Source organism: Lepidochelys olivacea (assembly GCF_965140295.1).
Source record: "Lepidochelys olivacea isolate rLepOli2 genome assembly, chromosome: 2".
In the NCBI taxonomy this organism is placed as follows: Eukaryota; Metazoa; Chordata; order Testudines; family Cheloniidae; genus Lepidochelys; species Lepidochelys olivacea.
The window spans coordinates 41170741-41192921 of record NC_140412.1 but is presented as its reverse complement, the minus strand read 5'-3'; the positions used below and the strand labels follow the sequence as shown (position 1 = coordinate 41192921).

Genomic DNA, 22181 nt, shown 5'->3' with positions numbered 1-22181 from the left:
GAACAACAAAGAGAGCCCAAAACAAAACCTCCCCCCACAGATTTAAAGGATCTTCTTCCCTTATTGGTCCTTTTGGTCAGGTGCCAACCAGTTATTTGAGCTTCTCAACCCCTTACAGGTAAAGGAGGAATTTTATGCTACCCTTAGCTGTATGTTTATGACAGGCATGATCAATTATTATTTGTCAAGGACCACACTCCAGAGAAAATAATAAAAAACAATAATAATGATAATAATAAGTAAATAAAAAGATTTGGGGGTCCATTTGAAGGCATCTGGCAGTCTGGATTTGGACCGCTATCCACCTATTGACTGCCCCTGGCATATTGTATTAGCAGCCTTTGATTAGATTTCCCAGTGTTAATCTACTTGGCATTGGTCTGGCATGTGTTTTCACATATCCAATAAAAACAGATATTATTGAAAGTTGTATCTATGAAAATGATAAATAAAATAGTACCCAACAGGGAAATATCACAATAAAAATACTAATGTAAGGAAATCTTACATTCTCAAAAAACAGTACTGTACTGACTTTACACACTGTTGAAGTATGAATTGTATAAGTTACACACATGGGAATGAGGTGGTTTGGTTTTGTCTGCCCATATTTTTTGCTCTTAGTTGTTTTTATCTTATCTGCAAAGAGTAAAAAAAAAGTCATGTAACCATTTTTTCCTTTATTATTAAAAAAATACAATAAAAAAAGCTATAAGACGTTCTTTTTTAAAAGAGATTTTCCCTCTTCTTGTCCTTTACCTGATAAATGTAGGTCTGGTCTAGCCTGGAAGATTCTGACTAGTGAAATTATAGTCTAGTCTACACTACAGAATTTGTGAAGAATTGAGGTACCTAACATGATCCTGACCATGCCGTTGCAGTTAGTGAAGACCAGGACAACTCATGTTCAGCATCACATCAACTAACTGAACTTCTGTAGTGAAGAGAAGCCCAGTAACATCAGATAAGCCAAGAAACTGGAAGCAAACAATAGAGAAAGAGAAGGAATTTTTATCAAGACCATTTAAATCTGTTTTTGCTAATGTCTATTTAACTTCGGTGTCTAATGAACATTTTGGAGAAAGATTATCTTGGCTAAAGATTCAACACCTCATGCTTTCAATTGTGTATGTGGAAACAGGGAAGCCCAGAATTTAGATCCCTGATCTCTCAGGTTGAAAACAAGAAGAAATAAAAGGTGACTTACCAGTAATTCTAATTCTTCAAGAGCCATGTCCGTACATTCGCATTATGGGATGGTGTCCCTAGTATCTCAAGCTTGCAGAACCCTCTTGAAAGCCATGTCTATGGTCCTTTTTTCTTTCTTTCTTTTTTTTTTTTTAGGGACTGGAAGAGGAAGAATCTTTCAAGTCTAGGACTTGAAATATAAAACTGGGACTTTTCATCTTGGAAAAGAGACGACTAAAGGGGGGGGGGATATGATTGAGGTCTATAAAATCATGAGTGGGGTGGAGAAAGTAAAGAAGGAAGTTTTATTTACTTCTTCTCATAACACAAGAACTAGGGGTCACCAAATGAAATTAATAGGCAGCAGGTTTAAAACAAACAAAAAGAAGTAGTTTTTTCACACAATGCACAATCAATCTGTGGAATTCCTTGCCAGAGGAAGTTGTGAAGGACAAGACTATAACAGGGCTAAAAAAAAACCTAGTAAGTGCATGGAGGATAGGTCCATCAAAGGCTATTAGCCAGGATGGACAGGGATGTTTGCCAGAAGCTGAGAATGGGTGACAGGGGATGGATCACTTGATGATTACCTGTTTTGTTCATTCCCTCTGGGGCACCTGGCATTGGTCACTGTTGGAAGACAGGATACTGGGCTAGAAGGACCTTTGGTATGACCCAGTATGGCCATTCTTAAGTTCAAGTCTTTGAATATCGGAGCAAAAAAAGTTTGAGGGGGACGGCATGTGTATATATCTTCAAAGGAGACCTTTCCACCAATAAGCATACTAAATCATGAAAGTGGAGTAAAGCCTTTTCAAAATAGACTTAATGGGCTAGATCCTCTGATGCGGTGTTTCTGCTTTGCATTGCACTGCTGGTAGAATCTGGCCCTACAGCCATCTCAGCATACAAAACGAGGATTGACCACCAGAAGCTGCTAGAGCCTTGTCTACACTAGGACTCCCACTGGGAACAGCAGTGTGAATTTTATTATAAACTTCCCTAGTGTAGAAAAGGCTTTAGACTGGTTTCACCTCTGACTTGAGCAGAGTTCTTCCTGGCTATACCACTGTAAATCAGAGGAGACCCAGGCCCAAAGCCTGCCATAGATATTATAAAGGAAATTATGTATAGTTAGCTGTAGCAGTACATATGACATTACAGAATGCCCATCCATTGTCTCTAGACCTTTAAAGGGCAGAAAAAGCAGCAGACACTTCAGTGAGCAAAAATGGCATTTTAATGATGAATTAGACTGATGCTTTTAAAAATAAACAGACATAAAAAGTGGTTCTGATTTCAATTTTCCAACCCCTTGATTAAACCGCTTCATATTCCTGGATTGGTTTCTGTCATCAGAGCCCCCTACCAACTCTGCAGTATATTTCAGTTGACATCCTACATTGTCTCACTGTCACATTTTAAAAAATTAGCATGATTTGAAAAAGATTTGCCAATCTGCTAGAATATTCTGTGAACTATTTTTAAGAGCTAAGACATACTGTGTAAACAGTAGTGCATAAACTAACGTCCCTATCCAATTCTGTGCACATTGCAGTCAATGGGAATTTTACATTGACTTCCATGGGAGCATGACTGGGCCCTAAATTATTAAGAATATAAAGAAATAAAGGCTTCTTGTCATATTCTAAACACAGCCCCTTTTAATTATGTCATTTTTATAACTAAACGTATATGCAGCAGAAAGTATAATAATCAGCTTATCACACTCTCTGATTAACCAGCTCGTATATAATATGTTTTACAGAAGGCTTTACAGTACATAATCTACTCAGAAGCACCAGTTGCTCGGAAAGGTCACTAACAGATAATCTCATATACTTACACATTGCTTCATCAACAATGAACCAGATTTATATGCTAGCAGGCTCAATGTATAACGTAGCTGAACATATGGGTAGTTTGAGCCAACTAATTTGTTTTCTGCTCTGGATGTATCTGTGCAAACGCAGACACATGAGGAATAAACATGAAAGAACTAAAAGGTGCGCTAATAGCAGGAGTTTCTGCCATCCCCCTCAACCTTTTTTTGCTCTGCTATTCAAAGATTAGCAACAGAACTGCTACCTCAGTCATCATGGGAGCCACATGGACAAATACTTAAAGAATAATTATTAAAAAAAAAAGAAATGGAACATTTGAATCAGGTTTGGGATGTTAAGTAGAGCAGCTCTCCCTGGCACATCCCTCTCCAACCCACTCAAGTTCCCATTGCACCAGCAGAGCACCAAGGACTAGATTCTGCAACCTGCTGAGCACCCACAACTCCCTGGGAGCAGAGATATTCAGCCTTTCTCAGGTTCAGGCTACAAAACAAGGTCAGTTCACAGAGAGGGACATCAGCAAGATGAGGGGGAGCAGGAGACGCTGCCACTTAGGCTCAGCTCCCTTCATGGCAGTCTGAGTAGGATTTCTGCTCTTTTCATTCCCTGCAGGGCAAAAATCAAAGAGGATGATCTCACCCTGAATTTGGATAATTATTATTACATATGTTTTAAGATGCAGATTGCAACACAACATGATTTTTGTATTTTGTTACAGTTTGTAAGAAACTGAACTGCAGAAAATAGTACAAATTTCACCAGAAAAGACATTAAGAAAGCAGCCCCTCTGGCCCTCCAGAGCTCCTACAACTGCTACTTATCCAATGGGGGTACTTACTCCTTGATGATGCCCACATAATAGCTGAGAGTCATATGCATATCATCCTCTGATGTCCAAAAATATGTGCTTGCCTGACTCACAGCCACTTAGGAATTGTACAAGTTTTGTGCTGTTCAAAGACTATTTCCTTGGCTTTCAACTTCATTCCAGGAGAAAAGAAGGGACCATGAAGCCAAAGAGATCCATACACGAGATGGGGAAGTGAATGCCCCATTTCCATTACGAGGAATGTCCCCACACAATAGTGATGGAGAAGGGAGATGTTCCCCTAAACACACATGGGTAGCATAACAGATACTGCAACCACATGCAGTAGCTTTGGGAACCATTGTATTAACTTTACAAAGGTTATGTGTATCGTTTCAGGATAGGGATTGTAGCCTATTTCATGAAGGAAGATTTCCACAGCTCTTCTAGTAACTAAAAATGGGGGGAGGGCGGGAATTACTGCAGTTGCTGGGACTGTATACAGTTGCAAGGAAGTACCTCCTCCAGGGGTGGTTTGCATATACTGGTTCAGACTGGTACAAAGGACCCAAACAGACTAATGAAAGGGCTTCTGGTATAAAACGCTGAGTTTAACCTGACAGAAGGGCCTCCATTTTGTTTCAACAAATGGACATGATCTTTTATCCAAGAAGAGGCCAAACCCTTTGGAAGTAAGGTTGTCAGGTGTCCAGTTTTCAACTAGAACACCTGGTCAAAAAGGGACCCTGGCGGCTCCAGTGAGCACCACTAACTGGGCCATTAAAAGTCTGGTTGGTGGCACAGCGGGGCTGGCAGTCTCCCTGCCCAGCTCCATGCGGCTCCCAGGAAGCAGCTGGCATGTCCAGCTCCTAGACAGAGGGGCAGCCACAGGTGCTACATATGCTGACCCCTCTCCAAGTGCTAACTCCGTGGCTCCCATGGGACAGGAATTGCGGCCAATGGGAGCTGTGGGGGCTGTGCCTGTGGGCAGGGGCAGTGTGAAGAGCCCGTTGGCCGTGCCTCTGCCTAGGAGCCAGAGGGACATGATGCCGTGTCCTGGGAGCCACCGGAGGTCAGTGTGCCCAGAGCCCATACCCCTCACCCACTCACGCACACCAACCTCATGCCCTAGCCCTGAGCACCCTCCTGCACCAAAACTCCCTTCCGGAACCCGCGCCCCTCCTCCCCAGCCCCACCCAAGCCCACACCCCCCACCACAGCCTTCACCCCCTCTCACACACCAACCTTCTTCCCCAGCCTGGAGCTCCCTCCTGTACCCTGAACCCCTCATTTCTAGCCCCACCCCAGAGCCCTCACCCCCTCCTGCACCTCAAGCTCCTGCCTCAGCCCGGAGCCCCCTCTTGCACTCCAAATCCCTCATCCCCAGCCCCACCCTGGAGCCTGTACCCCCAGCCAGAGCCCTCACACCCTCCTGTACCCAACTCCCTGCCACAGCCTGGTGAAAATGAGTGAGTGAACAAGGGTGGGGTACAGTGAGCGATGCCCCGCCTCGGGGAAGGGGCAGGGCAAAGGTGTTTGGTTTTCTGCAATTAGAAATTTGGCAACCCTATCAGGAAGGGTTGGAAGGACTTGAACCTGCCAGGATCCCAAAAGCCTGACGAGTGACTTCTGGTACATTTAAATATACATTTTGATCTTTTTATTGTTTTGTTTTCTCTGGATGTTTTTGTCCTTAAATAAATGTACTCTGCTTTGGAAGAACTGTTTGGTCACTTATAAGCGCTGGCTTACATTGGTCACAGCTCTTGGAAAGAAAGAAAAGCAGAGGGGCTGGACGTTAGGCTAGTGTAGAGATAATCACAGTGCAACTGCAAGGGGGCAGCAAGGCTGACCCCTGCTCAGGACATTGAGGGACGCAGGTCCCTGCCCAGAGAAAGGTGATGGATAAAGGCCTGAGCCCCAAGAGAGTATCCCTGGGGCAGACCATGGAGAGGGGGGCAGGGAGCAAAGGTGCAGTTCCCTGAAATTGTGACATATAGCATCTCTCAATATTACCTCTCCAGCCTCCTGTATCTATGGGGTGGGATACAACAAAGTTTGGCTCAAGATCTGCCCCTTTCTTCTTCTGGGGGGAGAGGGAGGGATCACATGTAGTGTGGTTACTACAGCCCTAGCAATGTAGTAACACCTGTAGACTGCAACAGCCTTGTAGGGAAGAGGCAGCGAGACAGGTCTAGCATAAGGAGCTGCAGTGCAGGAGAGACACTACATGAACTTTCACCCCCAGGCAAGCTCTTTAATTCCCAAACAGGGGAGACTTGGGTGTCCTACTATTTATGTCCTATATAAACTATCCACCTCCTGGTGGATACCTTGAGCTGGACAGGGTTTCAGAGGTGCTGAGTACCACTGACTTCAACTGGAGTTGGGTGTACGCAGCAATTCTGAAAGTCAGACCCCAAGCACTAAAGAAAGCAATGTTTTGAAATCTGAGACTTAAAGCACACTAAGTGAATGTCAATAACTAGCATGAACATGATTTAGCTTGAGATGGAGTGAACACAACACAATACCCATAAGCGAAAAATAAGTTTTTATTCAGATGTTTAGTGATAAGTAGTTATTTTCCAGAGATTTTTATGTACTAAACTTAAACATACAAAATGGGCAGCAAAAAGAGAAAATGCTGGGTTAGAATCTTCCTGAATCTTAATGTGTCCATAGTTCTTCTGGATTTATTGAAACGTTTGATGTTACAATGTCTTATTTAGCGTGCTACCTGATTTCCTTTATAGAAAATGCTCATTCCTCAGTGGAGATAAATGTGGTCATGAACATGGATGCTATAATTTAGTAAATAAACAGGGGAAAGAAAACCATAAAAGTACCCCTCTATAATATAAAACCTATTTCTAGGTTTTACTCCGTGCACATAACTAAGGGTCTGATCTAGTTCCCCCTGAAGTCTGAGAGGCTTTTCACTCATTGCATTAGGCATCAAAGTTATTGAATTTTATATTAGTTGGGGGATATCAATTCTGGACAGAGAAAATTCCTGCATCTAAGTTACAATATCTCAGAAGCCATGAACTTCCCCATCCCAGGTGGATTATTCCATTTCCAATTTTTACCGTGACTTCTGGCTTTTCTCCTATGTATGTGTATGTATAAAATTCAGTTGGGTTGCTTCATTTGGAGAGAAAGTGTGGCTTTCAGGTAGACTGCAGATAGAGAAGAGATGCACTTTATGCCCTCATGCCTTTCAGATATCATTAGAAAAGCTCTAGCCTGTCTACTGGCCTTTAACCTGGACCCCCTCTGGGTAAGTATTACACACGGTGTGCACTAAATTGGAAAATTTTCCAGAAGGCACAAAGTCTGAACACAGGATGTAATCAGATGATGCTACCCTATACAAAACCAACATATGCTATTTTTGGTGGGGCAAGTGGAAGAAAATATGGGAAGAGAAAATTAAAAATGATGCAGAGAGGCTATAGCTGGACAATTACATTAATTGCCTACAAGGCACATTGGGAAAGGGCAAATAAGGCTCTCTCCTTCTTGATGATTCTAAGCTTTCCATACATTCTTTCCATATATTATATCTTTGTGTTTGTATGTACACATCAATGAATTTAAAAAAGAGATAAAGCAAAGATTTAGAAATTAATTTGAAACAGGTCTATATTCAGAAGTCTATGTTGTCATTTTCATAAACTGTATTAGATTTTACCATGCATCACTTCATTGTTTGTTTAGATGTGAGGCAGTAAAAGCACAATATTGGGGCATCTTGATTTACCGTAGATTTTATGGATCTCTCTTAAGGGTTACTTCCCTTCCTTCTTTGCAAAAGGCAGTTCACATTTTTAAAAATTTAGGAATATATGAGGGTCAGTTAAAATGTATTTGAATTTACGATTTACAAGTTGGAAGTACAAACACACACATAGAATAAAAATGATAAGAATGCCCATATACAACTCAAGAAATACAATTGGTCCGAGAAGGGTCAGACATATGCTGATCTGTTTAAAACTATTTTTTCCTTGTTTAGTTAGACTGTTTAAAGATAATGCATTGTTTCCAAAGGCTCATGGTTCAGTATAAATGGTCCACATATGACTATAGTAAATGCCAAGAGGCATGAGATGTTTACTATCTTCCAGAAAACATTTAACAGAAGGATGCCAGTAATCATGGGCACCATTAAAATCTGTATAGCTGCATTTTGCAAGTAATTATCATTATGTCTGACTTTTAGGGAAATATCTGAATACCACAATAATGTTAATTAGGCAAAAGGCAAAAATTGTGGCAATATTAATATTAATAGTGACCACAGTTGATGGTTCAGAAAGTGGATCACATTTTCATACAAATGACTGATGTATTTATTGCAATGTGATATATTTCACCTACCATATATTTACACACATGAACCAGAGATAAAAAATGGACACAGATATTAACAAGAGCCTGGTCCTCCATTCCTTATGCACCCAAAACTCTCACGGAAGACTATGGGAATTTTGAGTGTTCAATGAATGCAGGATTAGGAATACTGCAAAACTTTGCTTCTTTTGGAGACTTATTATGGATTAATACAGGTTTTCCATTGATTTTCTTTGGCTTTTAAATTAGTGTCCCTTGCAGCTACATGTCTACAATGCAGAACACCAACAAATAAAATCATATTACAAACCAACCAGGTAAAAAACACTGGTCAAAAAGTGTAGCTGTTGCTTTATTACAAAACAATGGTGCAGAATGATGTTTGAAACTGGTCAGAATGTAAGAATTGCAATAGCAACTAGAAGTATATACCATAGGTGTGACTGCACTTGTTGCTTCTCCTGCCCTATAGAAAAATTAAAACTAAGTAGGCACTTGTTTCCTTCCGTAGTAGGAGGAGAGCACTCAATGTAAGGAAGGGTGACAGAACTGGGCCTTACATGAATGTTCTCTAGTGTACTACAGCCATAGGTCCTGATTCAGGACAGCCCTTAAGCACATGCTTAACTTATCAGTGTCAATGGAACTTGAGCACATGTGTAAATGCTGCCCTGAATCAGGCTTTAATATGGCAGTGAGTTTCTTTTTTATTGCATTCCCATGTTCAATTTAAACTAACCTGCTCTCCACCACAACTATCCTAATGACCCCCCCCCACCAAGTTTTAAAAAGTAAATGGGCATAAATATAAATACAATCACCTACGAGTATATAATAAATATGCTACTAAATGGGAGAAAAATATATTGCAACATAAGGCCCTGTAGTGCTGCACAATCATGAAACACTTCAAAATCTTCCAGGTATCCTAAACACTCTCCCATTGTACATCACAGTTACCACTATACAGCTGAGGGGGATCAAGAAAGTAACAGATTACACTTCTATTACATTAAATATTTGAAAATAGAAGTGTGGTAAACGCACAGAAGAGTTTAATTGTGTTCCACCGTCTTTGCTGAACACCATATACATGTTCTTTCACTGCTCCTTGGTTATGAAGCACAATTTAAAGTTTTAAAAACACCTCTCACAACTATAGGATTCCTTCAGATTTACAATTTAACAAGTGTCCATGTTGACTACTAGCATTATCTTTGAGAGTAAGACAGATTCAGAAATTCTGTTGCCTTCGTTTCTTTGCATCCATTGCATCCAGGATCGGCTGCCTCTTCGCTGTGTATCTTTGACGAAGCTCTTCAATTTCTCGTTCCATCATAGGGTCCAAAGCCGTTAACCTCATTTGCAATTCTTCTAAACTTAGGTTTTTTAACTGTAAATAACAAACAGGAAAGCAAAGCTGTTTAATGAAATTGCTTCCAACAACAAACAAAAGATTGATAACTGTTAATACTAATCATTCGTTTAATTTACCGTGGCAAAGTGAAAACAAAGTATTAAAAATAGCAACTAGTGTAGTAGCATGGAAGTACCTACATTCCCATTTACATCTGATACAAAGTAGTTTCAGTGTACCCTGCACATGGACATATGCCTTATGTTGAATCAGTTTGTAAAAAGCATGCATGCCAATTTATGGATGTAATTCTACGGATATGCTGGTATCCAGGATAATTACCACACCCAATCAAAAATGACTAGTTGAGCTACAGTCTCCCGTGGAAGCCCTAATTCTAAGATAGACAACATCCACAAATAGTACTATGCCAGACAGTCAAACGTACCTACTGATAAGAATTAAAAGGCTCTCGTATTCCTCAATGGATCACTGCCATATCTACACAGGGCAAACTGCCAACAGAGTGTATAAATAATATAGGAAACAACATCCTGAATTCATGGGAAGGAGTTAGTTATAATCAACCTCTTTTCTTTCTAAGCAGCACATTAACATTTTCTTAGAACATTAATGGGGCCATTAATGGCTCAGGAGTCCTTTAAAAATTAATAATAATGAGGCTATTTACAAAGAAATCGACTCATTTGCATGCTGACTGGTGTGACGAACCAAAGCTGGATTCTGGCCAGCTAGTGGAGCATTGCAGGCATTCCTTTCCATGCCTCTGCTTGCTGGAAAGAATCCACAGTTCATAGTTTCATAACTGAAAACAAATAATGGTGAAGTTCATTTTTATTGCCCTGAGGCAGCAAGGTGTCTTTCTGCCCTTCACATTCCTGTCAGAGTCCTTTTTGTGCCAACTGCCCTTCGCTGGTTGTGAAGATCATCACCACAGTTCAGATGGCAGAAGGAATTTAATGAATTACATAAAGGCCCACCCTAATAAGAGACCGTCTACATTTTGTTTGAATGTAAATGAATGTTCTGACATACTGAACAAACACACCACCTAATAATTGCCTACGTCAGGAAAAAAAATGACAACACATTTCCTGAATGAGCCTGTTTATGAGTCAATATTGAGTTCATGAATCCTGGGCAATTTTTCATCAATACAGTCTAATCTATTTTCCTTGGGGAATAAAATATTACTTTTGATTTCTCTATCAGCATCTGAAGCATACGAATTAACCACACTGCTATTGCTATGTACAGTCCCTCTCCCTGTGTTATGACTAGTACTAATACACTATATCACACATGGTAGTAAAGAAAAATGGAGTGTCAGAACTTTAATTAGACACAAAGAGAACTGGTGCAGGAACTAATAAAAAACCATAAACAAGAAACAGAGGAAAACAAGCAGTATGTCATGCAAGACAATACTAGCATTAAAGTTTCTGTGAAAATGAGAGATCAAGGAAGAGTTACTGATTAGGGTCAATCCTACCCTCCTTCCCACACCTCCACAGGGACAAAGCAGAACAAATACAGTTCTGTCATTTCTTCAGAAAGAGCCAGGTGGAGGATACCTGTAGCCCCAAGCCAGGGTGCACATCCCCGTGTGCCTCAGAACCAAACTCTAACCAAAGGAGTCATTTGGGGCCAACAGATCTTCAACTATGAAAATCCAAGGCTGCAGCAGTGGCCACAGAGCACCCCAAATGTGCTCTGCAGCCTGTTGGCTAGGATTCTTTTCCCGGTTGCACATCTCGCTACTTGGGCTTCCACTGAGTGAAGTGATTAAGTAAAATCTAGTTGGATAAGTTGCCCTGCCCTACTTCCAGAAAGGGGCTGGGGGAAAGTGGTCACTATTTCCAGGACATCAAGACACCCATTAATTTAGGGGGAAAGAGGGAAGAAGCTTCTGTTTTTCTGTTCTTGTCAACTGTTAAATGGAAGTAACATATTAAAAATCATGTGAGTGGGGATATTCTTTAGGGGGCAAGATTGGGATGGGTTTTCAATGTAAAGGGATCTAGGGTACAACGTGGAGGGTTTATGGCCTTAATAGTCATGTATTTAACTGACTGAGAAGAAGTGCAGGAGCTAAGGGGGGCACAGAGAGTTCCTATTTTTCTAAATTCTAACTCTCTTTTCTAAATTAACTCTTCTTTTTGAAACCCATCCATGAGAGGATGGAGAGCTTTGGAGATCCATAGAGAAGTGAAGGAACTACATGATGGGATCCAAGTATAATTTCTTGCCTGTAGGGTGTACCTTTTTTTTCAGGACAGATCTTTATGAGGTTTTCATATGATCTTTACAGTCTGCCCTGCCTCTGACTTGGGTACTCAGCTGCCTTCTCTGGATAGTCACTATAAACACACCAAGAGGATTTGGGTCTCTTTATATATCGTTTGAGACCGATCATCTACTGCTGTACAAAAGATTTTGTATGTGCGGCCAGGGAGAAATGTGACGGGTGCATTTTTATTTAAATCTCAGAAACAGAACAAGTAAACAAAAACAAATGCACTTTGAAGACCACAGACAGCTAGGCTGGAAATTACAGATTTGAAAAAAGAGAATTTCAAGATCCAAATAATGAGGGATTTTCAGAATGATCTCAGTCATGTCACTGAAGGGATCTAAGCCATTAGAATACTTGTGTGTATCAGTGGATACCACTCTGAACACTGGAAGGGAGAAGTGAATATAAAAAAGCAAGGCACTTCATGTGAAAAAAGAAAGCAGATTTGGCTTGTATCTGACATCAGGTGAGTTGAAGCAGGCATAGCCATAGAAAAGCTATTGTATCAGTGTTTATAGAACGCTATATAAAACAATCATTTTGCCATGATATCCCAAACTGCTAAGTATCATTCTAGAAACAAGATGGGATGTCTGTTGGCGAGAGAGAAAATAAAAAATATTATCTCACCACCTTGTCTCTCTAATATCTTGGGACCGACACAGCTACAACAACACTGCATACAACTACCGTTCTGACCTTTATATAAGCTTCCTTGGTTAACTCAAATAAATTACTTCTTGGCTTCCACTTGTACTAAAAGTACTACATAGCATACCTAAAAACCTGCCAAGGCCCAAACATGTGATACGACATGGGACAAAGATGCTAAGTGAGGTACATAAAAAATTAGCCATGCAGGAAACTTAAAATGCTGTGGGATTTGTTCCTTTAGGGTAACTAACTTTCTGTTGTCTCAGTAACCTGGTTCATTGACTGTTCCTTGACTTTAGCAAAGCTTTTGACACGGTCTCCCACAGTATTCTTGCCAGCAAGCTAAAGTAGTATGGGCTGGATGAATGCACTATAAGGTGGATAGAAAGCTGGCTAGATTGTTGGGCTCAATGGGTAGTGATCAATGGCTCCATGTCTAGTTGGCAGCCGGTGTCAAGTGAAGTGCCCCAAGGGTTGGTCCTGGGGCCGGTTTTGTTCAATATCTTCATTAATGATCTGGAGGATGGTGTGGATTGCACCCTCAGCAAGTGTGCAGATAACAGTAAACTGGGAGGCGAGGTAGATACGCTGGAGGGTAGGGATAGGATACAGAGGGACCTAGACAAATTGGAGGATTGGGCCAAAAGAAATCTGATGAGGTTCAACAAGGACAAGTGCAGAGTCCTGCACTTAGAACGGAAGAATCCAATGCACCGCTACAGACTAGGGACCAAATGGCTCAGCAGCAGTTCTGCAGAAAAGGACCTAGGGGTGACAGTAGACAAGAAGCTGGATATGAATCAACAGTGTGCCTTTGTTGCGAAGAAGGCCAATGGCATTTTGGGATGTATAAGTAGGGGCATTGCCAGCAGATCGAGGGACGTGATCGTTCCCCTCTATTCAACACTGGTGAGGCCTCATCTGGAGTACTGTGTCCAGTTTTGGGCCTCACACTACAAGAAGGATGTGGAAAAATTGGAAAGAGTCCAGCGAAGGGCAACAAAAATGATTAGGGGACTGGAACACATGACTTATGAGGAGAGGCTGGGGGAACCTGGGATGTTTAGTCTGCGGAAGAGAAGAAGGAGGGGGGATTTGATAGCTGCTTTCAACTACCTGAAAGGGGGTTCCAAAGAGGATGGCTCTAGACTGTTCTCAGTGGTAGCAGATGACAGAACAAGGAGTAATGGTCTCAAGTTGCAGTGGGGGAGATTTAGGTTGGTTATTAGGAAAAACTTTTTCACTAGGAGGGTGGTGAAACACTGGAATGCGTTTCCTAGGGAGGTGGTGGAATCTCCTTCCTTAGAAGTTTTTAAGGTCAGGCTTGACAAAGCCCTGGCTGGGATGATTTAATTGGGGATCAGTCCTGCTTTGAGCAGGGGGTTGGACTAGATGACCTCCTGAGGTCCCTTCCAACCCTGATATTCTATGATTCTATCTGATGCAAGCAATTTTCAACAATGAAAGTAAGGAAACACCTATATTGTGTGGCATGTAAGTCACTGGGATTAAAATGAGTGACATCCCTCAAAATGAAGCATGCTGCACATTATGTTGTTTTAAACACATTTTTGATGTCTCACAGAGGTCTTTCAAACTCATTTTATTCACAAGTAATTCAGTTTACATAGTTTTATTTTGTTTCCCTTTTTTTAAATTATGGGAAATATTTCATGAAATTTCTCTCTGTTTGGGTAAAAAGCAAACTGAATGATCAGCAAAGTCTAAAGATCAACTGACGGAGGCAGAAAAGCCTCTTCTATCAAGATTACCATCAACATTTATACAGGATTAGGCAAAAATCCTGTTTTTTGTTGAATAGAGCCCTGTGTGATTAAGCAGTGTATTGCTGCTTTACCTGATAAAAAAATTCCTTGAGCAATTACTTTACAGTGAAAAAACTCTAAGAAATTGAAACCATTCTAATTTTGCACTACTATTAGAAGAGGGGACAACTCTGAATGGAAAAGGCTTCAATTTTGCAAGATACTAATTTAAAGGTAGTTAAACAGGAAACATTTCCTCTTGATTCCAACTCTAAAAGCAATGGAGGTGGATGCTTTAATTTAGTTCTAACTGCAAACAGCTCACAATTTAAATGGCCATAAATAATTTACCATGTAGTTTGCTGTTGAGAATCTCTTAGGGCTACCAACATCAGTAGGAAGAGAAAGGAGTTCTTATGCATTCAGTCATGAAGGCCATGGGAAACCAAAAAGCCTTTAAATTATATTTTGATAGCTTTTAAAATGCAGATAACCTCTAGGAGCTCAGTAATCCAGATAGGCTTGTCTAACTTCTTAAATCTGAGGACAATAGATCATTTTCAACCGGAATGCCCAATCGAAAAGGGACCCTGGCGGCTTCGGTCACCACCACTGACAGGGCTGTTAAAAGCCTTGTTGGTGGTGCAGACTCCCTGCCTGCCCTGACTCTGTGTGGCTCCTGGAAGTGGCTGCCATATCCGACTCCTAGGCGCTGGGGCGGCCAGGGAGGCTCCGTGTGCTGTCCCCCGCCCCCAGCACTGTCTCTGCAGCTCCCATTGGCCAGGAACCATGGACAATGGGAATTACAGGGGCAGTGCCTGTGGGTGCGGGCAGCGCACACTGCACAGAGCCGCCTGTCTGCCCCTCCGCCTAGGAGCCAGACATGGCGGACACTTGCGGGAGCTGCAGGGAGCCTGCCTTAGCCCTGCTGCACCGCCAACTGGGAACTCTCTGAGGTAAGCACCGCCCAGCTGGAGCCCACACCCCGAACACCCTCCTGCACCCTAACCCCCTTCCCCGGGTCAGAACCACCTCCCGCATCCTAACTCCCTCCCAGATTCCGCACCCCAAACCCTGCCCCACCCCTGACCCTCCCCAGAGCCCACACCCCCTCTAGCATCCCAACCCCTTGTTCCATTCCTGAGCCCCCTCCTATGCCCCAAACCCCTCATACCCAACCCCACCCCAGAGTCGGCCCCCCAGCCAGAGCTCTCACCCCCTCCCACACCTCAATTCCCTGCCCCAGTCCAGTGAACGTGAGTGAGGGTGGCGGAGGGCAAGCGACAGAGGGAGAGGGGGATGGAGTGAATGGGTGGTGGGGTCTCGGAGAAGGGGTGGGACAGAAGCAGCGCCTCAGGGAAGTGGACGGGACAAGGGTGTTTGGTTCAGTGCGTTTAGAAAGTTGGCAACCCTATTTCCCACCAATCCCAGTAAAATAAATCTATTTTTTTCTTTTCCAGGATTGTCTGTCCACAATCCAGCAACTGATGGACTGAATCCTGGAGAGTGCTGCTAACTCTCAGTGAATGGGGATTCTGGTAAAGCATTCACCCCCTGCTGGAACACTCCAGAATGTTAATTAGTTTATCATTTGACTGTGGTAAACAGCAGTCCAAATTAGTACAACTTGCAACATTAGGAATACATCGTCTGTGTGTACATACACACACACACACTTCTAATAGGGGGGATGTGGACTTGTAGTCTTTAAGAAGAAAAATTAGCATGTAGCATTAGCATTTTTTCTTTTCTCCTATATGGCATATTTGCTAATCCAATAGCCACAGGGCAAGTCACTAACAATGCAGAAAAGCAATGGGGAGGGAATGAAGGAAAGAGGTCTCCATGGTGAGATTATATTAAATAATCTATTCTACCGCCTGAAGCACTCTCAAGGCACATTACTGCCAAAAATAAAGAGGAGGGCCAGGGCCAGATTCTTGGCTCTGTTCTGGCCATTTTGCTCTGTTCCTTTTGGTGCAAAGTAGCCGGATTTTGGCTGTAAAGCATTCTCCTTGTGGAAAGCAATCGTCTTTGATGTAATGCAAGTGACACCAGTTCCAACACCAGCCTCCTCCCCTCCCTGGCATAGGCATGCTGCGGGAAGGAGGTGTCAGAATGGGAGCCTGGTGGAGGGGAGCTATGCTACACCAATCTTCTAATGGTACAAGGTCTCTTTGACTGCTTTAAGACAGGGTGGGGCTGGCCAGCAAAAAGTCACACAGCCATAAACAGTCCCTAAACACCCCCCTTCATCCTGAGCTGAGTGGAGTATCTAGCCCCAGCCTAGAACATTTAGTGAAAGTGTGCATTATGGACCAGGATATTTCTCTCTATTTTTTCCATTCGGACATATGGCTTTTCCACCCACAATTCAGCTCTAGTTTGCACTGAATGTACATTAAGTTTTATTGTGCAGAAGGAAGGTCTTTTGCTTTGTAGGCTTCCAATAATCAGTGTTATATGCACTTTGCAATGGAACTCTAGAGAATCTTCTTCCCCTGATAGTGGATTGGATAAGCCACACAAAGGGCATTTGTACAAAACATTTGGTTTGCTTTTAAATTCTTATTGCTTTCTGATGTCCAATTTATGCCAGGCTCTCATGTTAATGGGATGGACTGGGAAAGGATGATAGTAGGTTAGTTTCTAGACATGAGAAAGGTTGTTTTAACCTTGGTACCACTAATTTGACAGTATCTTTAAACTGCTTCATCTCTGGGAAAGACAGCTCTGGCCGCATCCCACATATTCCCCCCAGCCAATATATCATAGGAGTCTAGAGTAGAGGGGGGTTGGGGGAAAAGGTGGCACACTGAATCTTGGGCTTTGCAGACAGGTGGCTAATTAAATTACTTTGCAGAGGGCTGCAAATTTGTTTACATCTGCCTTGGTCTCCCAACTTGTTCGTGATAGGGTCCAAGAAAGGCTAAGAATAGAGGGGGAAAACCAGCAGACTCAATGGAATAGAGGCTAATTGGTGTTGAAAAGGCCAGTTTAATAGGAAAGAAAACATTTTCATGCACTGCAGTGATTGCCTTACAGAAAAATTGAGAGAGAAACTGGGTCTGTCTGTGTAGCCGTTTACTGCCCACATAGAGGCAGAACATTTGAGAGGGATCCAGGTAGAATAGGTTCTACTGGAAACCCCAAAAGCTAACCGTTCTGTGACTCCCTTTGTACTTACTGTCAAGAGAATGCAGTGGATCAACTACTGGACTAGCAGATGGTCTCATGGAAGAAAAGGCTCTGGTTTTTGGGTTTTTTTGGATATTTGGAACAATTGAAGAGCTTGGGGAAAAAAAAGACCTTCAAATATTATTTGTAACATTCATGTGTCAGAAAGGTTTGGGCATGATCAAATTACAACAGGAGTCAACATTTTGATGAAAATTGGTACAATGTGTGGCATAAAATGATAGAACAAACAAACAGTCTATTTTATTAATAATGGCATTGGATTCTGAAATTAAACACAGGAGGTAGGAAAGCCCTGAGCAGACTTGAAAAGATACCAATTAAAATACAAAAGAGCTTTTCTAAAGCCCTGAACAAGTGCAACTTGGGTATTCTTCCACAGTTATTTAGGATATATTTCAAAATAAAGATCCTCACATACCACAACAATACAGGGGATCCTCATGCAAGGTCACGCAGGAAACCTGTAGCAGAACAGAGTATCTCGAATCCCAGGCTAGACCATCCTTCCTTGGAGGATGATGCTAGCATGGAAATTCAACCTTCTTTCGGTGCCACAACAGAGTCTGAAGCCCTAGTCTCTAAACATTACATCTGCCAAGAGACAAGGAATAATCATTCACCAAGCCAAGGAATTTCTAAGGGTCACTGAAGAGAAAAAATAGGCAAATTCTGGGTTTTTGTCAAAATCACCCCCATCGCTTTAAAAAAAAAATGTTCAGGGGATAGGCCTCCAGCCACCCGAGGGTTGTTCATGCATTCTGTTAACTTGTGCTGTATGTTATTTTTTATGTGGATATCCTCATTATCAGGGTCTCAAAAGATTTGGGGCTCAGATAAGTATCCAATTATCCAAACCTACAGAGTTAGGCTGTAGGGCATTAGGCAAGCTGGCATTTCCATATGGCCGTCACAGTAAACAACAAGAAGCACATCAGTAATATAACCTGGGGACTATGAGAGCCTGGACCACCCTTGGTAGTTCTTCAGACAGAAAGAGGTACAATCTCCTTGCTAACTGAAGGCATTTATAACCACTGTTGTTATCTGTATTTACAGGAGCAGTGATGAGTCCAATATAAGCCCAGGACTGTCCAGTAGCATGATTTTTGGAGTATGGAAATCCTCAGAAGAGGGTGAGATCAGCTCCTCATAGTGTTCTTCTCCTATTAGCATCATCACCTGTTCTACATGGATTAATCTAGAGCCTGCTGCTTTTCATCCAGGTGTTGCTTCTTTTCAGGCACTAGTACAACTGGCTGACAGCAAGAACCATGTCTGTTAAGGAAATGTAAAGTTGTGTGGTCACTGGCATATTGATAGCATTGAAGCCTGCAGTATCTTATGACCTTCACAAGTCATCTGATTTTCTTGGTCATTAATGGGCCCAACCATTGTTTACCAGCCATAAGGAAGAGAGATCTCTTTCTTCACAAAGTGACCCCAGATATCCCTCAGAATTTCAGGGCTTCCATTTGTGTGACTGGATCAAACTCTTTTAAGGAAAGTGAAACAAACATCGTTTATCACTGTTTTAATACGTCTTGGGTCCCACCAGAACCAGCTTCAACTGGGTCAATGCTTTTTCAGTGAAGCAGAATGAGAGCTCTTTTCAGTGAGTAATTCTTCCCTTTTTGGCTGGGTGAAGGTAAGCTGCTAGGCTGACCTAAACTATTGCATGTTCTGGAATGCAGTTCCAGGCGTTTGCAGTCCTGGACAAAAGCCACCCAGGGTAGTTCAGGCCAAAATGGAAAGCGTGCAAATAGGTATGCCTTCTTCACAAAGGTATTAGAACTCTCTTGAAACAAAAGCTAACAGGAGAGCAGTAAAGTGGCACCTATGTCCCATTTTCAGAGTCAGTAAGCAGCAGGTATTTCATTGTGTGGATCTTGGCGGCTGGCTTGTCAGCAGTTTCTGGCACAAGACCCAGATGTGAGGAGGTGCACCCTAGACGTATGGTGAACCTCAGCAGGTAATATCATGCAGTGATTCATAATGAGGGAGCCTGGGAAGCAGGAACTGGGGGGAAGGCGATCACTTGATTCCACTTGGCCAGCATATATCCAGGGCATCCAAACTTTTCAGGGGGTGAAAGCCACAGTTTTGGTGGATGCAGCCCACAACAGTCTTAAGCTGTCCTTGACAACTAACAGGTAAATAAAAGCTCTAGGCCTGTGATGTTTTCAATATGCTAAAATTAGATTTTATTAATAGCTTTCATATTGCATGAGTTATCGGAGCAACCTTTCAGTCCATCAGATTAAATGATGCGACACTGCTGTTACACTGGTGAGATGAAAACAAGAAAATGCTTTTTCAGGGTTTAAATTGTTAATAAAATAGATTTTCAAATAAAAAATAATCTGTATAAAGTTTGCTATGTTTACTTGAAAAAACACATTCTTCCTAGCAACTGTTTAAATGAATCTTACAGATGCTACATGCCTTATTAAAGGCCTTTGATTGAAAAAATATGGCTTGCTAATACTGTATTCTGAGTCATCTCTTTTCCCATCTGCTAGCAATTCCTACAATATGAACTATCAAGAGAATGGCTAACAACAATAATTTTCTATGGCAATTGCAACAGTGGGTTGCCTATAGCACTTTCTAAGATTTAACCAGTGCATGCCTCAGATTGTTTTATGTTGTTAGTGGCCTCAAGTAACAGACACTCTTCCTTTCTCTCCATCTCACCATTGTGGCATGTTACTTTACTTCTGTTGAGCAGAGTCTGTTTTTGTTTTACAGAATGTGGTCCACTGAGGACTCTATACTTATTTCTGGATTTGAGCCAGGGCCTAAGAGGTCAAAGGTCAGCCTGTTTAGCTTTTTGTCTAATGTCCAAACCTAGGGCCAAATCCTGCTGACTTTACTCACAGAAGTAGTCACATTGGTCCTGGCTGCACAAGGATTTTTTCTTTTCAGCTTTTCCACATTTACTACCACCAGTGTAGCAATGCTGGGAACACTGGTGTAGGCAAGGTGCCAACAACTGCTAGCATTTTAAGCACTGTATCATGTAGTCCTGCTCTCAGCAGGGTCAGACAGTGTGCTGCGTGAGACACCAATGGCCGCTTGGAGCTCTGTCTACACTGGCATTCTCACACTATCGTCAGTGGAGCTGCACCAGCTCCAGCACTGGTGGGAAATCTTTGGGTGGGGAGAATGTAGACATCGCCACTGACTTTGATGGGTTTGAAACACTGGTGTCACTGAGGGCATAATTTGAAGATATGAGGTTGCACAGGTGTAAACAAGGACCTAATTTACCTCCCTGAACTTTTATTATGTGAGAGAAAAAGAACCCTGACTTGACTGTCAAAGCCCAAGCTGAGTCTGCAGGACTGGCAGTTAAAATAAACATGTTTTTATTGACTCACGAAACACTGAGGCACAATTAACAGGGGACCCAATTTATGGCATTTTTACAATGTCATTTCTCAGGGTACAACCCCATTTTAATGTTCCATGCTTAATTTCTGTATTCAGTGGCACAACCTTTCCTATTCATCAGACTAATACTTTAAAACTTCCAATGCTAAAAATAGCATGTATGGAAGCCACATTGATAATTATCCTTTTCTGGCTCTAGATTGCTTTTTTGTAGCTTTCTCCAAAGTGCTGGCCACTAGGGGAAGAGCTGGAGTTGCTTTCTATAATACCTTATGTGTAATATTACAGCTATGTGCAGCTATGCTGTACACAACACATATAGTATCTTTATCTGAGAAAGAGCAGTATTACCAAACCCAAGCAGTCAAAAATATCACAAGTCTGCCCCCCCCCCGCAAATAATGAGATTTTTAAAAATAATAAACTTTGGGTTCTTTTTATTTGCCTTTTGGTTTTTGAGACTTAGGAATACACTTGGGTCACATTTTTAAGCCTTCCTCTGAAACTCTGAAGGCTTGGAAAATCACTATTTTTAAAATAATGAAAGCTGAGACCCTCAGACTCTGATGGTTTTTTTCGAGTTCCAGTTCCTAAAGTCAAGATTTATCATTAAATATCACAGAAATCACAGTAATATCATAAGTGTAGTGTAATGTAGTGTAGTTGCATGCAGCTCACTGCTAACACACATTAAAAGACAGAAGCTTTATGTACCACTCTATCTACCCTATGGTACCTAAATATCATTTATACTGTGCCTGAAGTGAGTGCCACACAGTTGGGAGATTTGTAACTTTCACTAAGGGGGATCAAGGGGAACTGAGGAGTGGTTGTGTATGTAAGTAACATACACTGCAAACCCATGTCTGTAGGCTACAGTGAGGCATTAAAATAAAGTAGACTTGCTCCTATATTAACTCCAGTTGTCTGCCTCCATCATTGCATTTAACGTCATACAGCACTTATCAAGATTCTTGCACACTTAGTATAACTACAAAGCTTATGGACAAGATATTTTAAAATCACGTTAAGTAATAAAAATCCACAGTTTAAGTTACTTTGGGATAAATTCTGCAGCATGCTGAAAATTTACCTTTTAGTAACTAACTAAATTGCAAAGGATACAACTGAGCTGCTCCAAAGGGAAGGTACACAGAGGTACAGGATTTAAGCAAAATAGGAGCCACTCAACTTATTTTGCTCTTCCACTTATGTACAGTATATTACATGCTTACTTTTGAGTCTGCTGAAGCACGTTATTTTGATTTTTAATCACCCTTTGTTTAGAACTGCA

At 41.8% G+C, this 22181-nt stretch overlaps 1 protein-coding gene across 1 annotated transcript in view; it reads right to left on the bottom strand.

The window, feature by feature from the left end:
• Positions 1-6408: 6408 nt before the first annotated feature.
• Positions 6409-22181, bottom strand: part of STK3 (serine/threonine kinase 3) — a 291221-nt gene continuing 275448 nt past the window's right edge. The window contains exon 11 of the mRNA XM_084621958.1: positions 6409-9592. Within this exon, the coding sequence (XP_084478084.1) occupies positions 9434-9592 (159 nt within the window). The 3' untranslated portion in view covers positions 6409-9433. The remainder of the gene's footprint in view (positions 9593-22181) is intronic.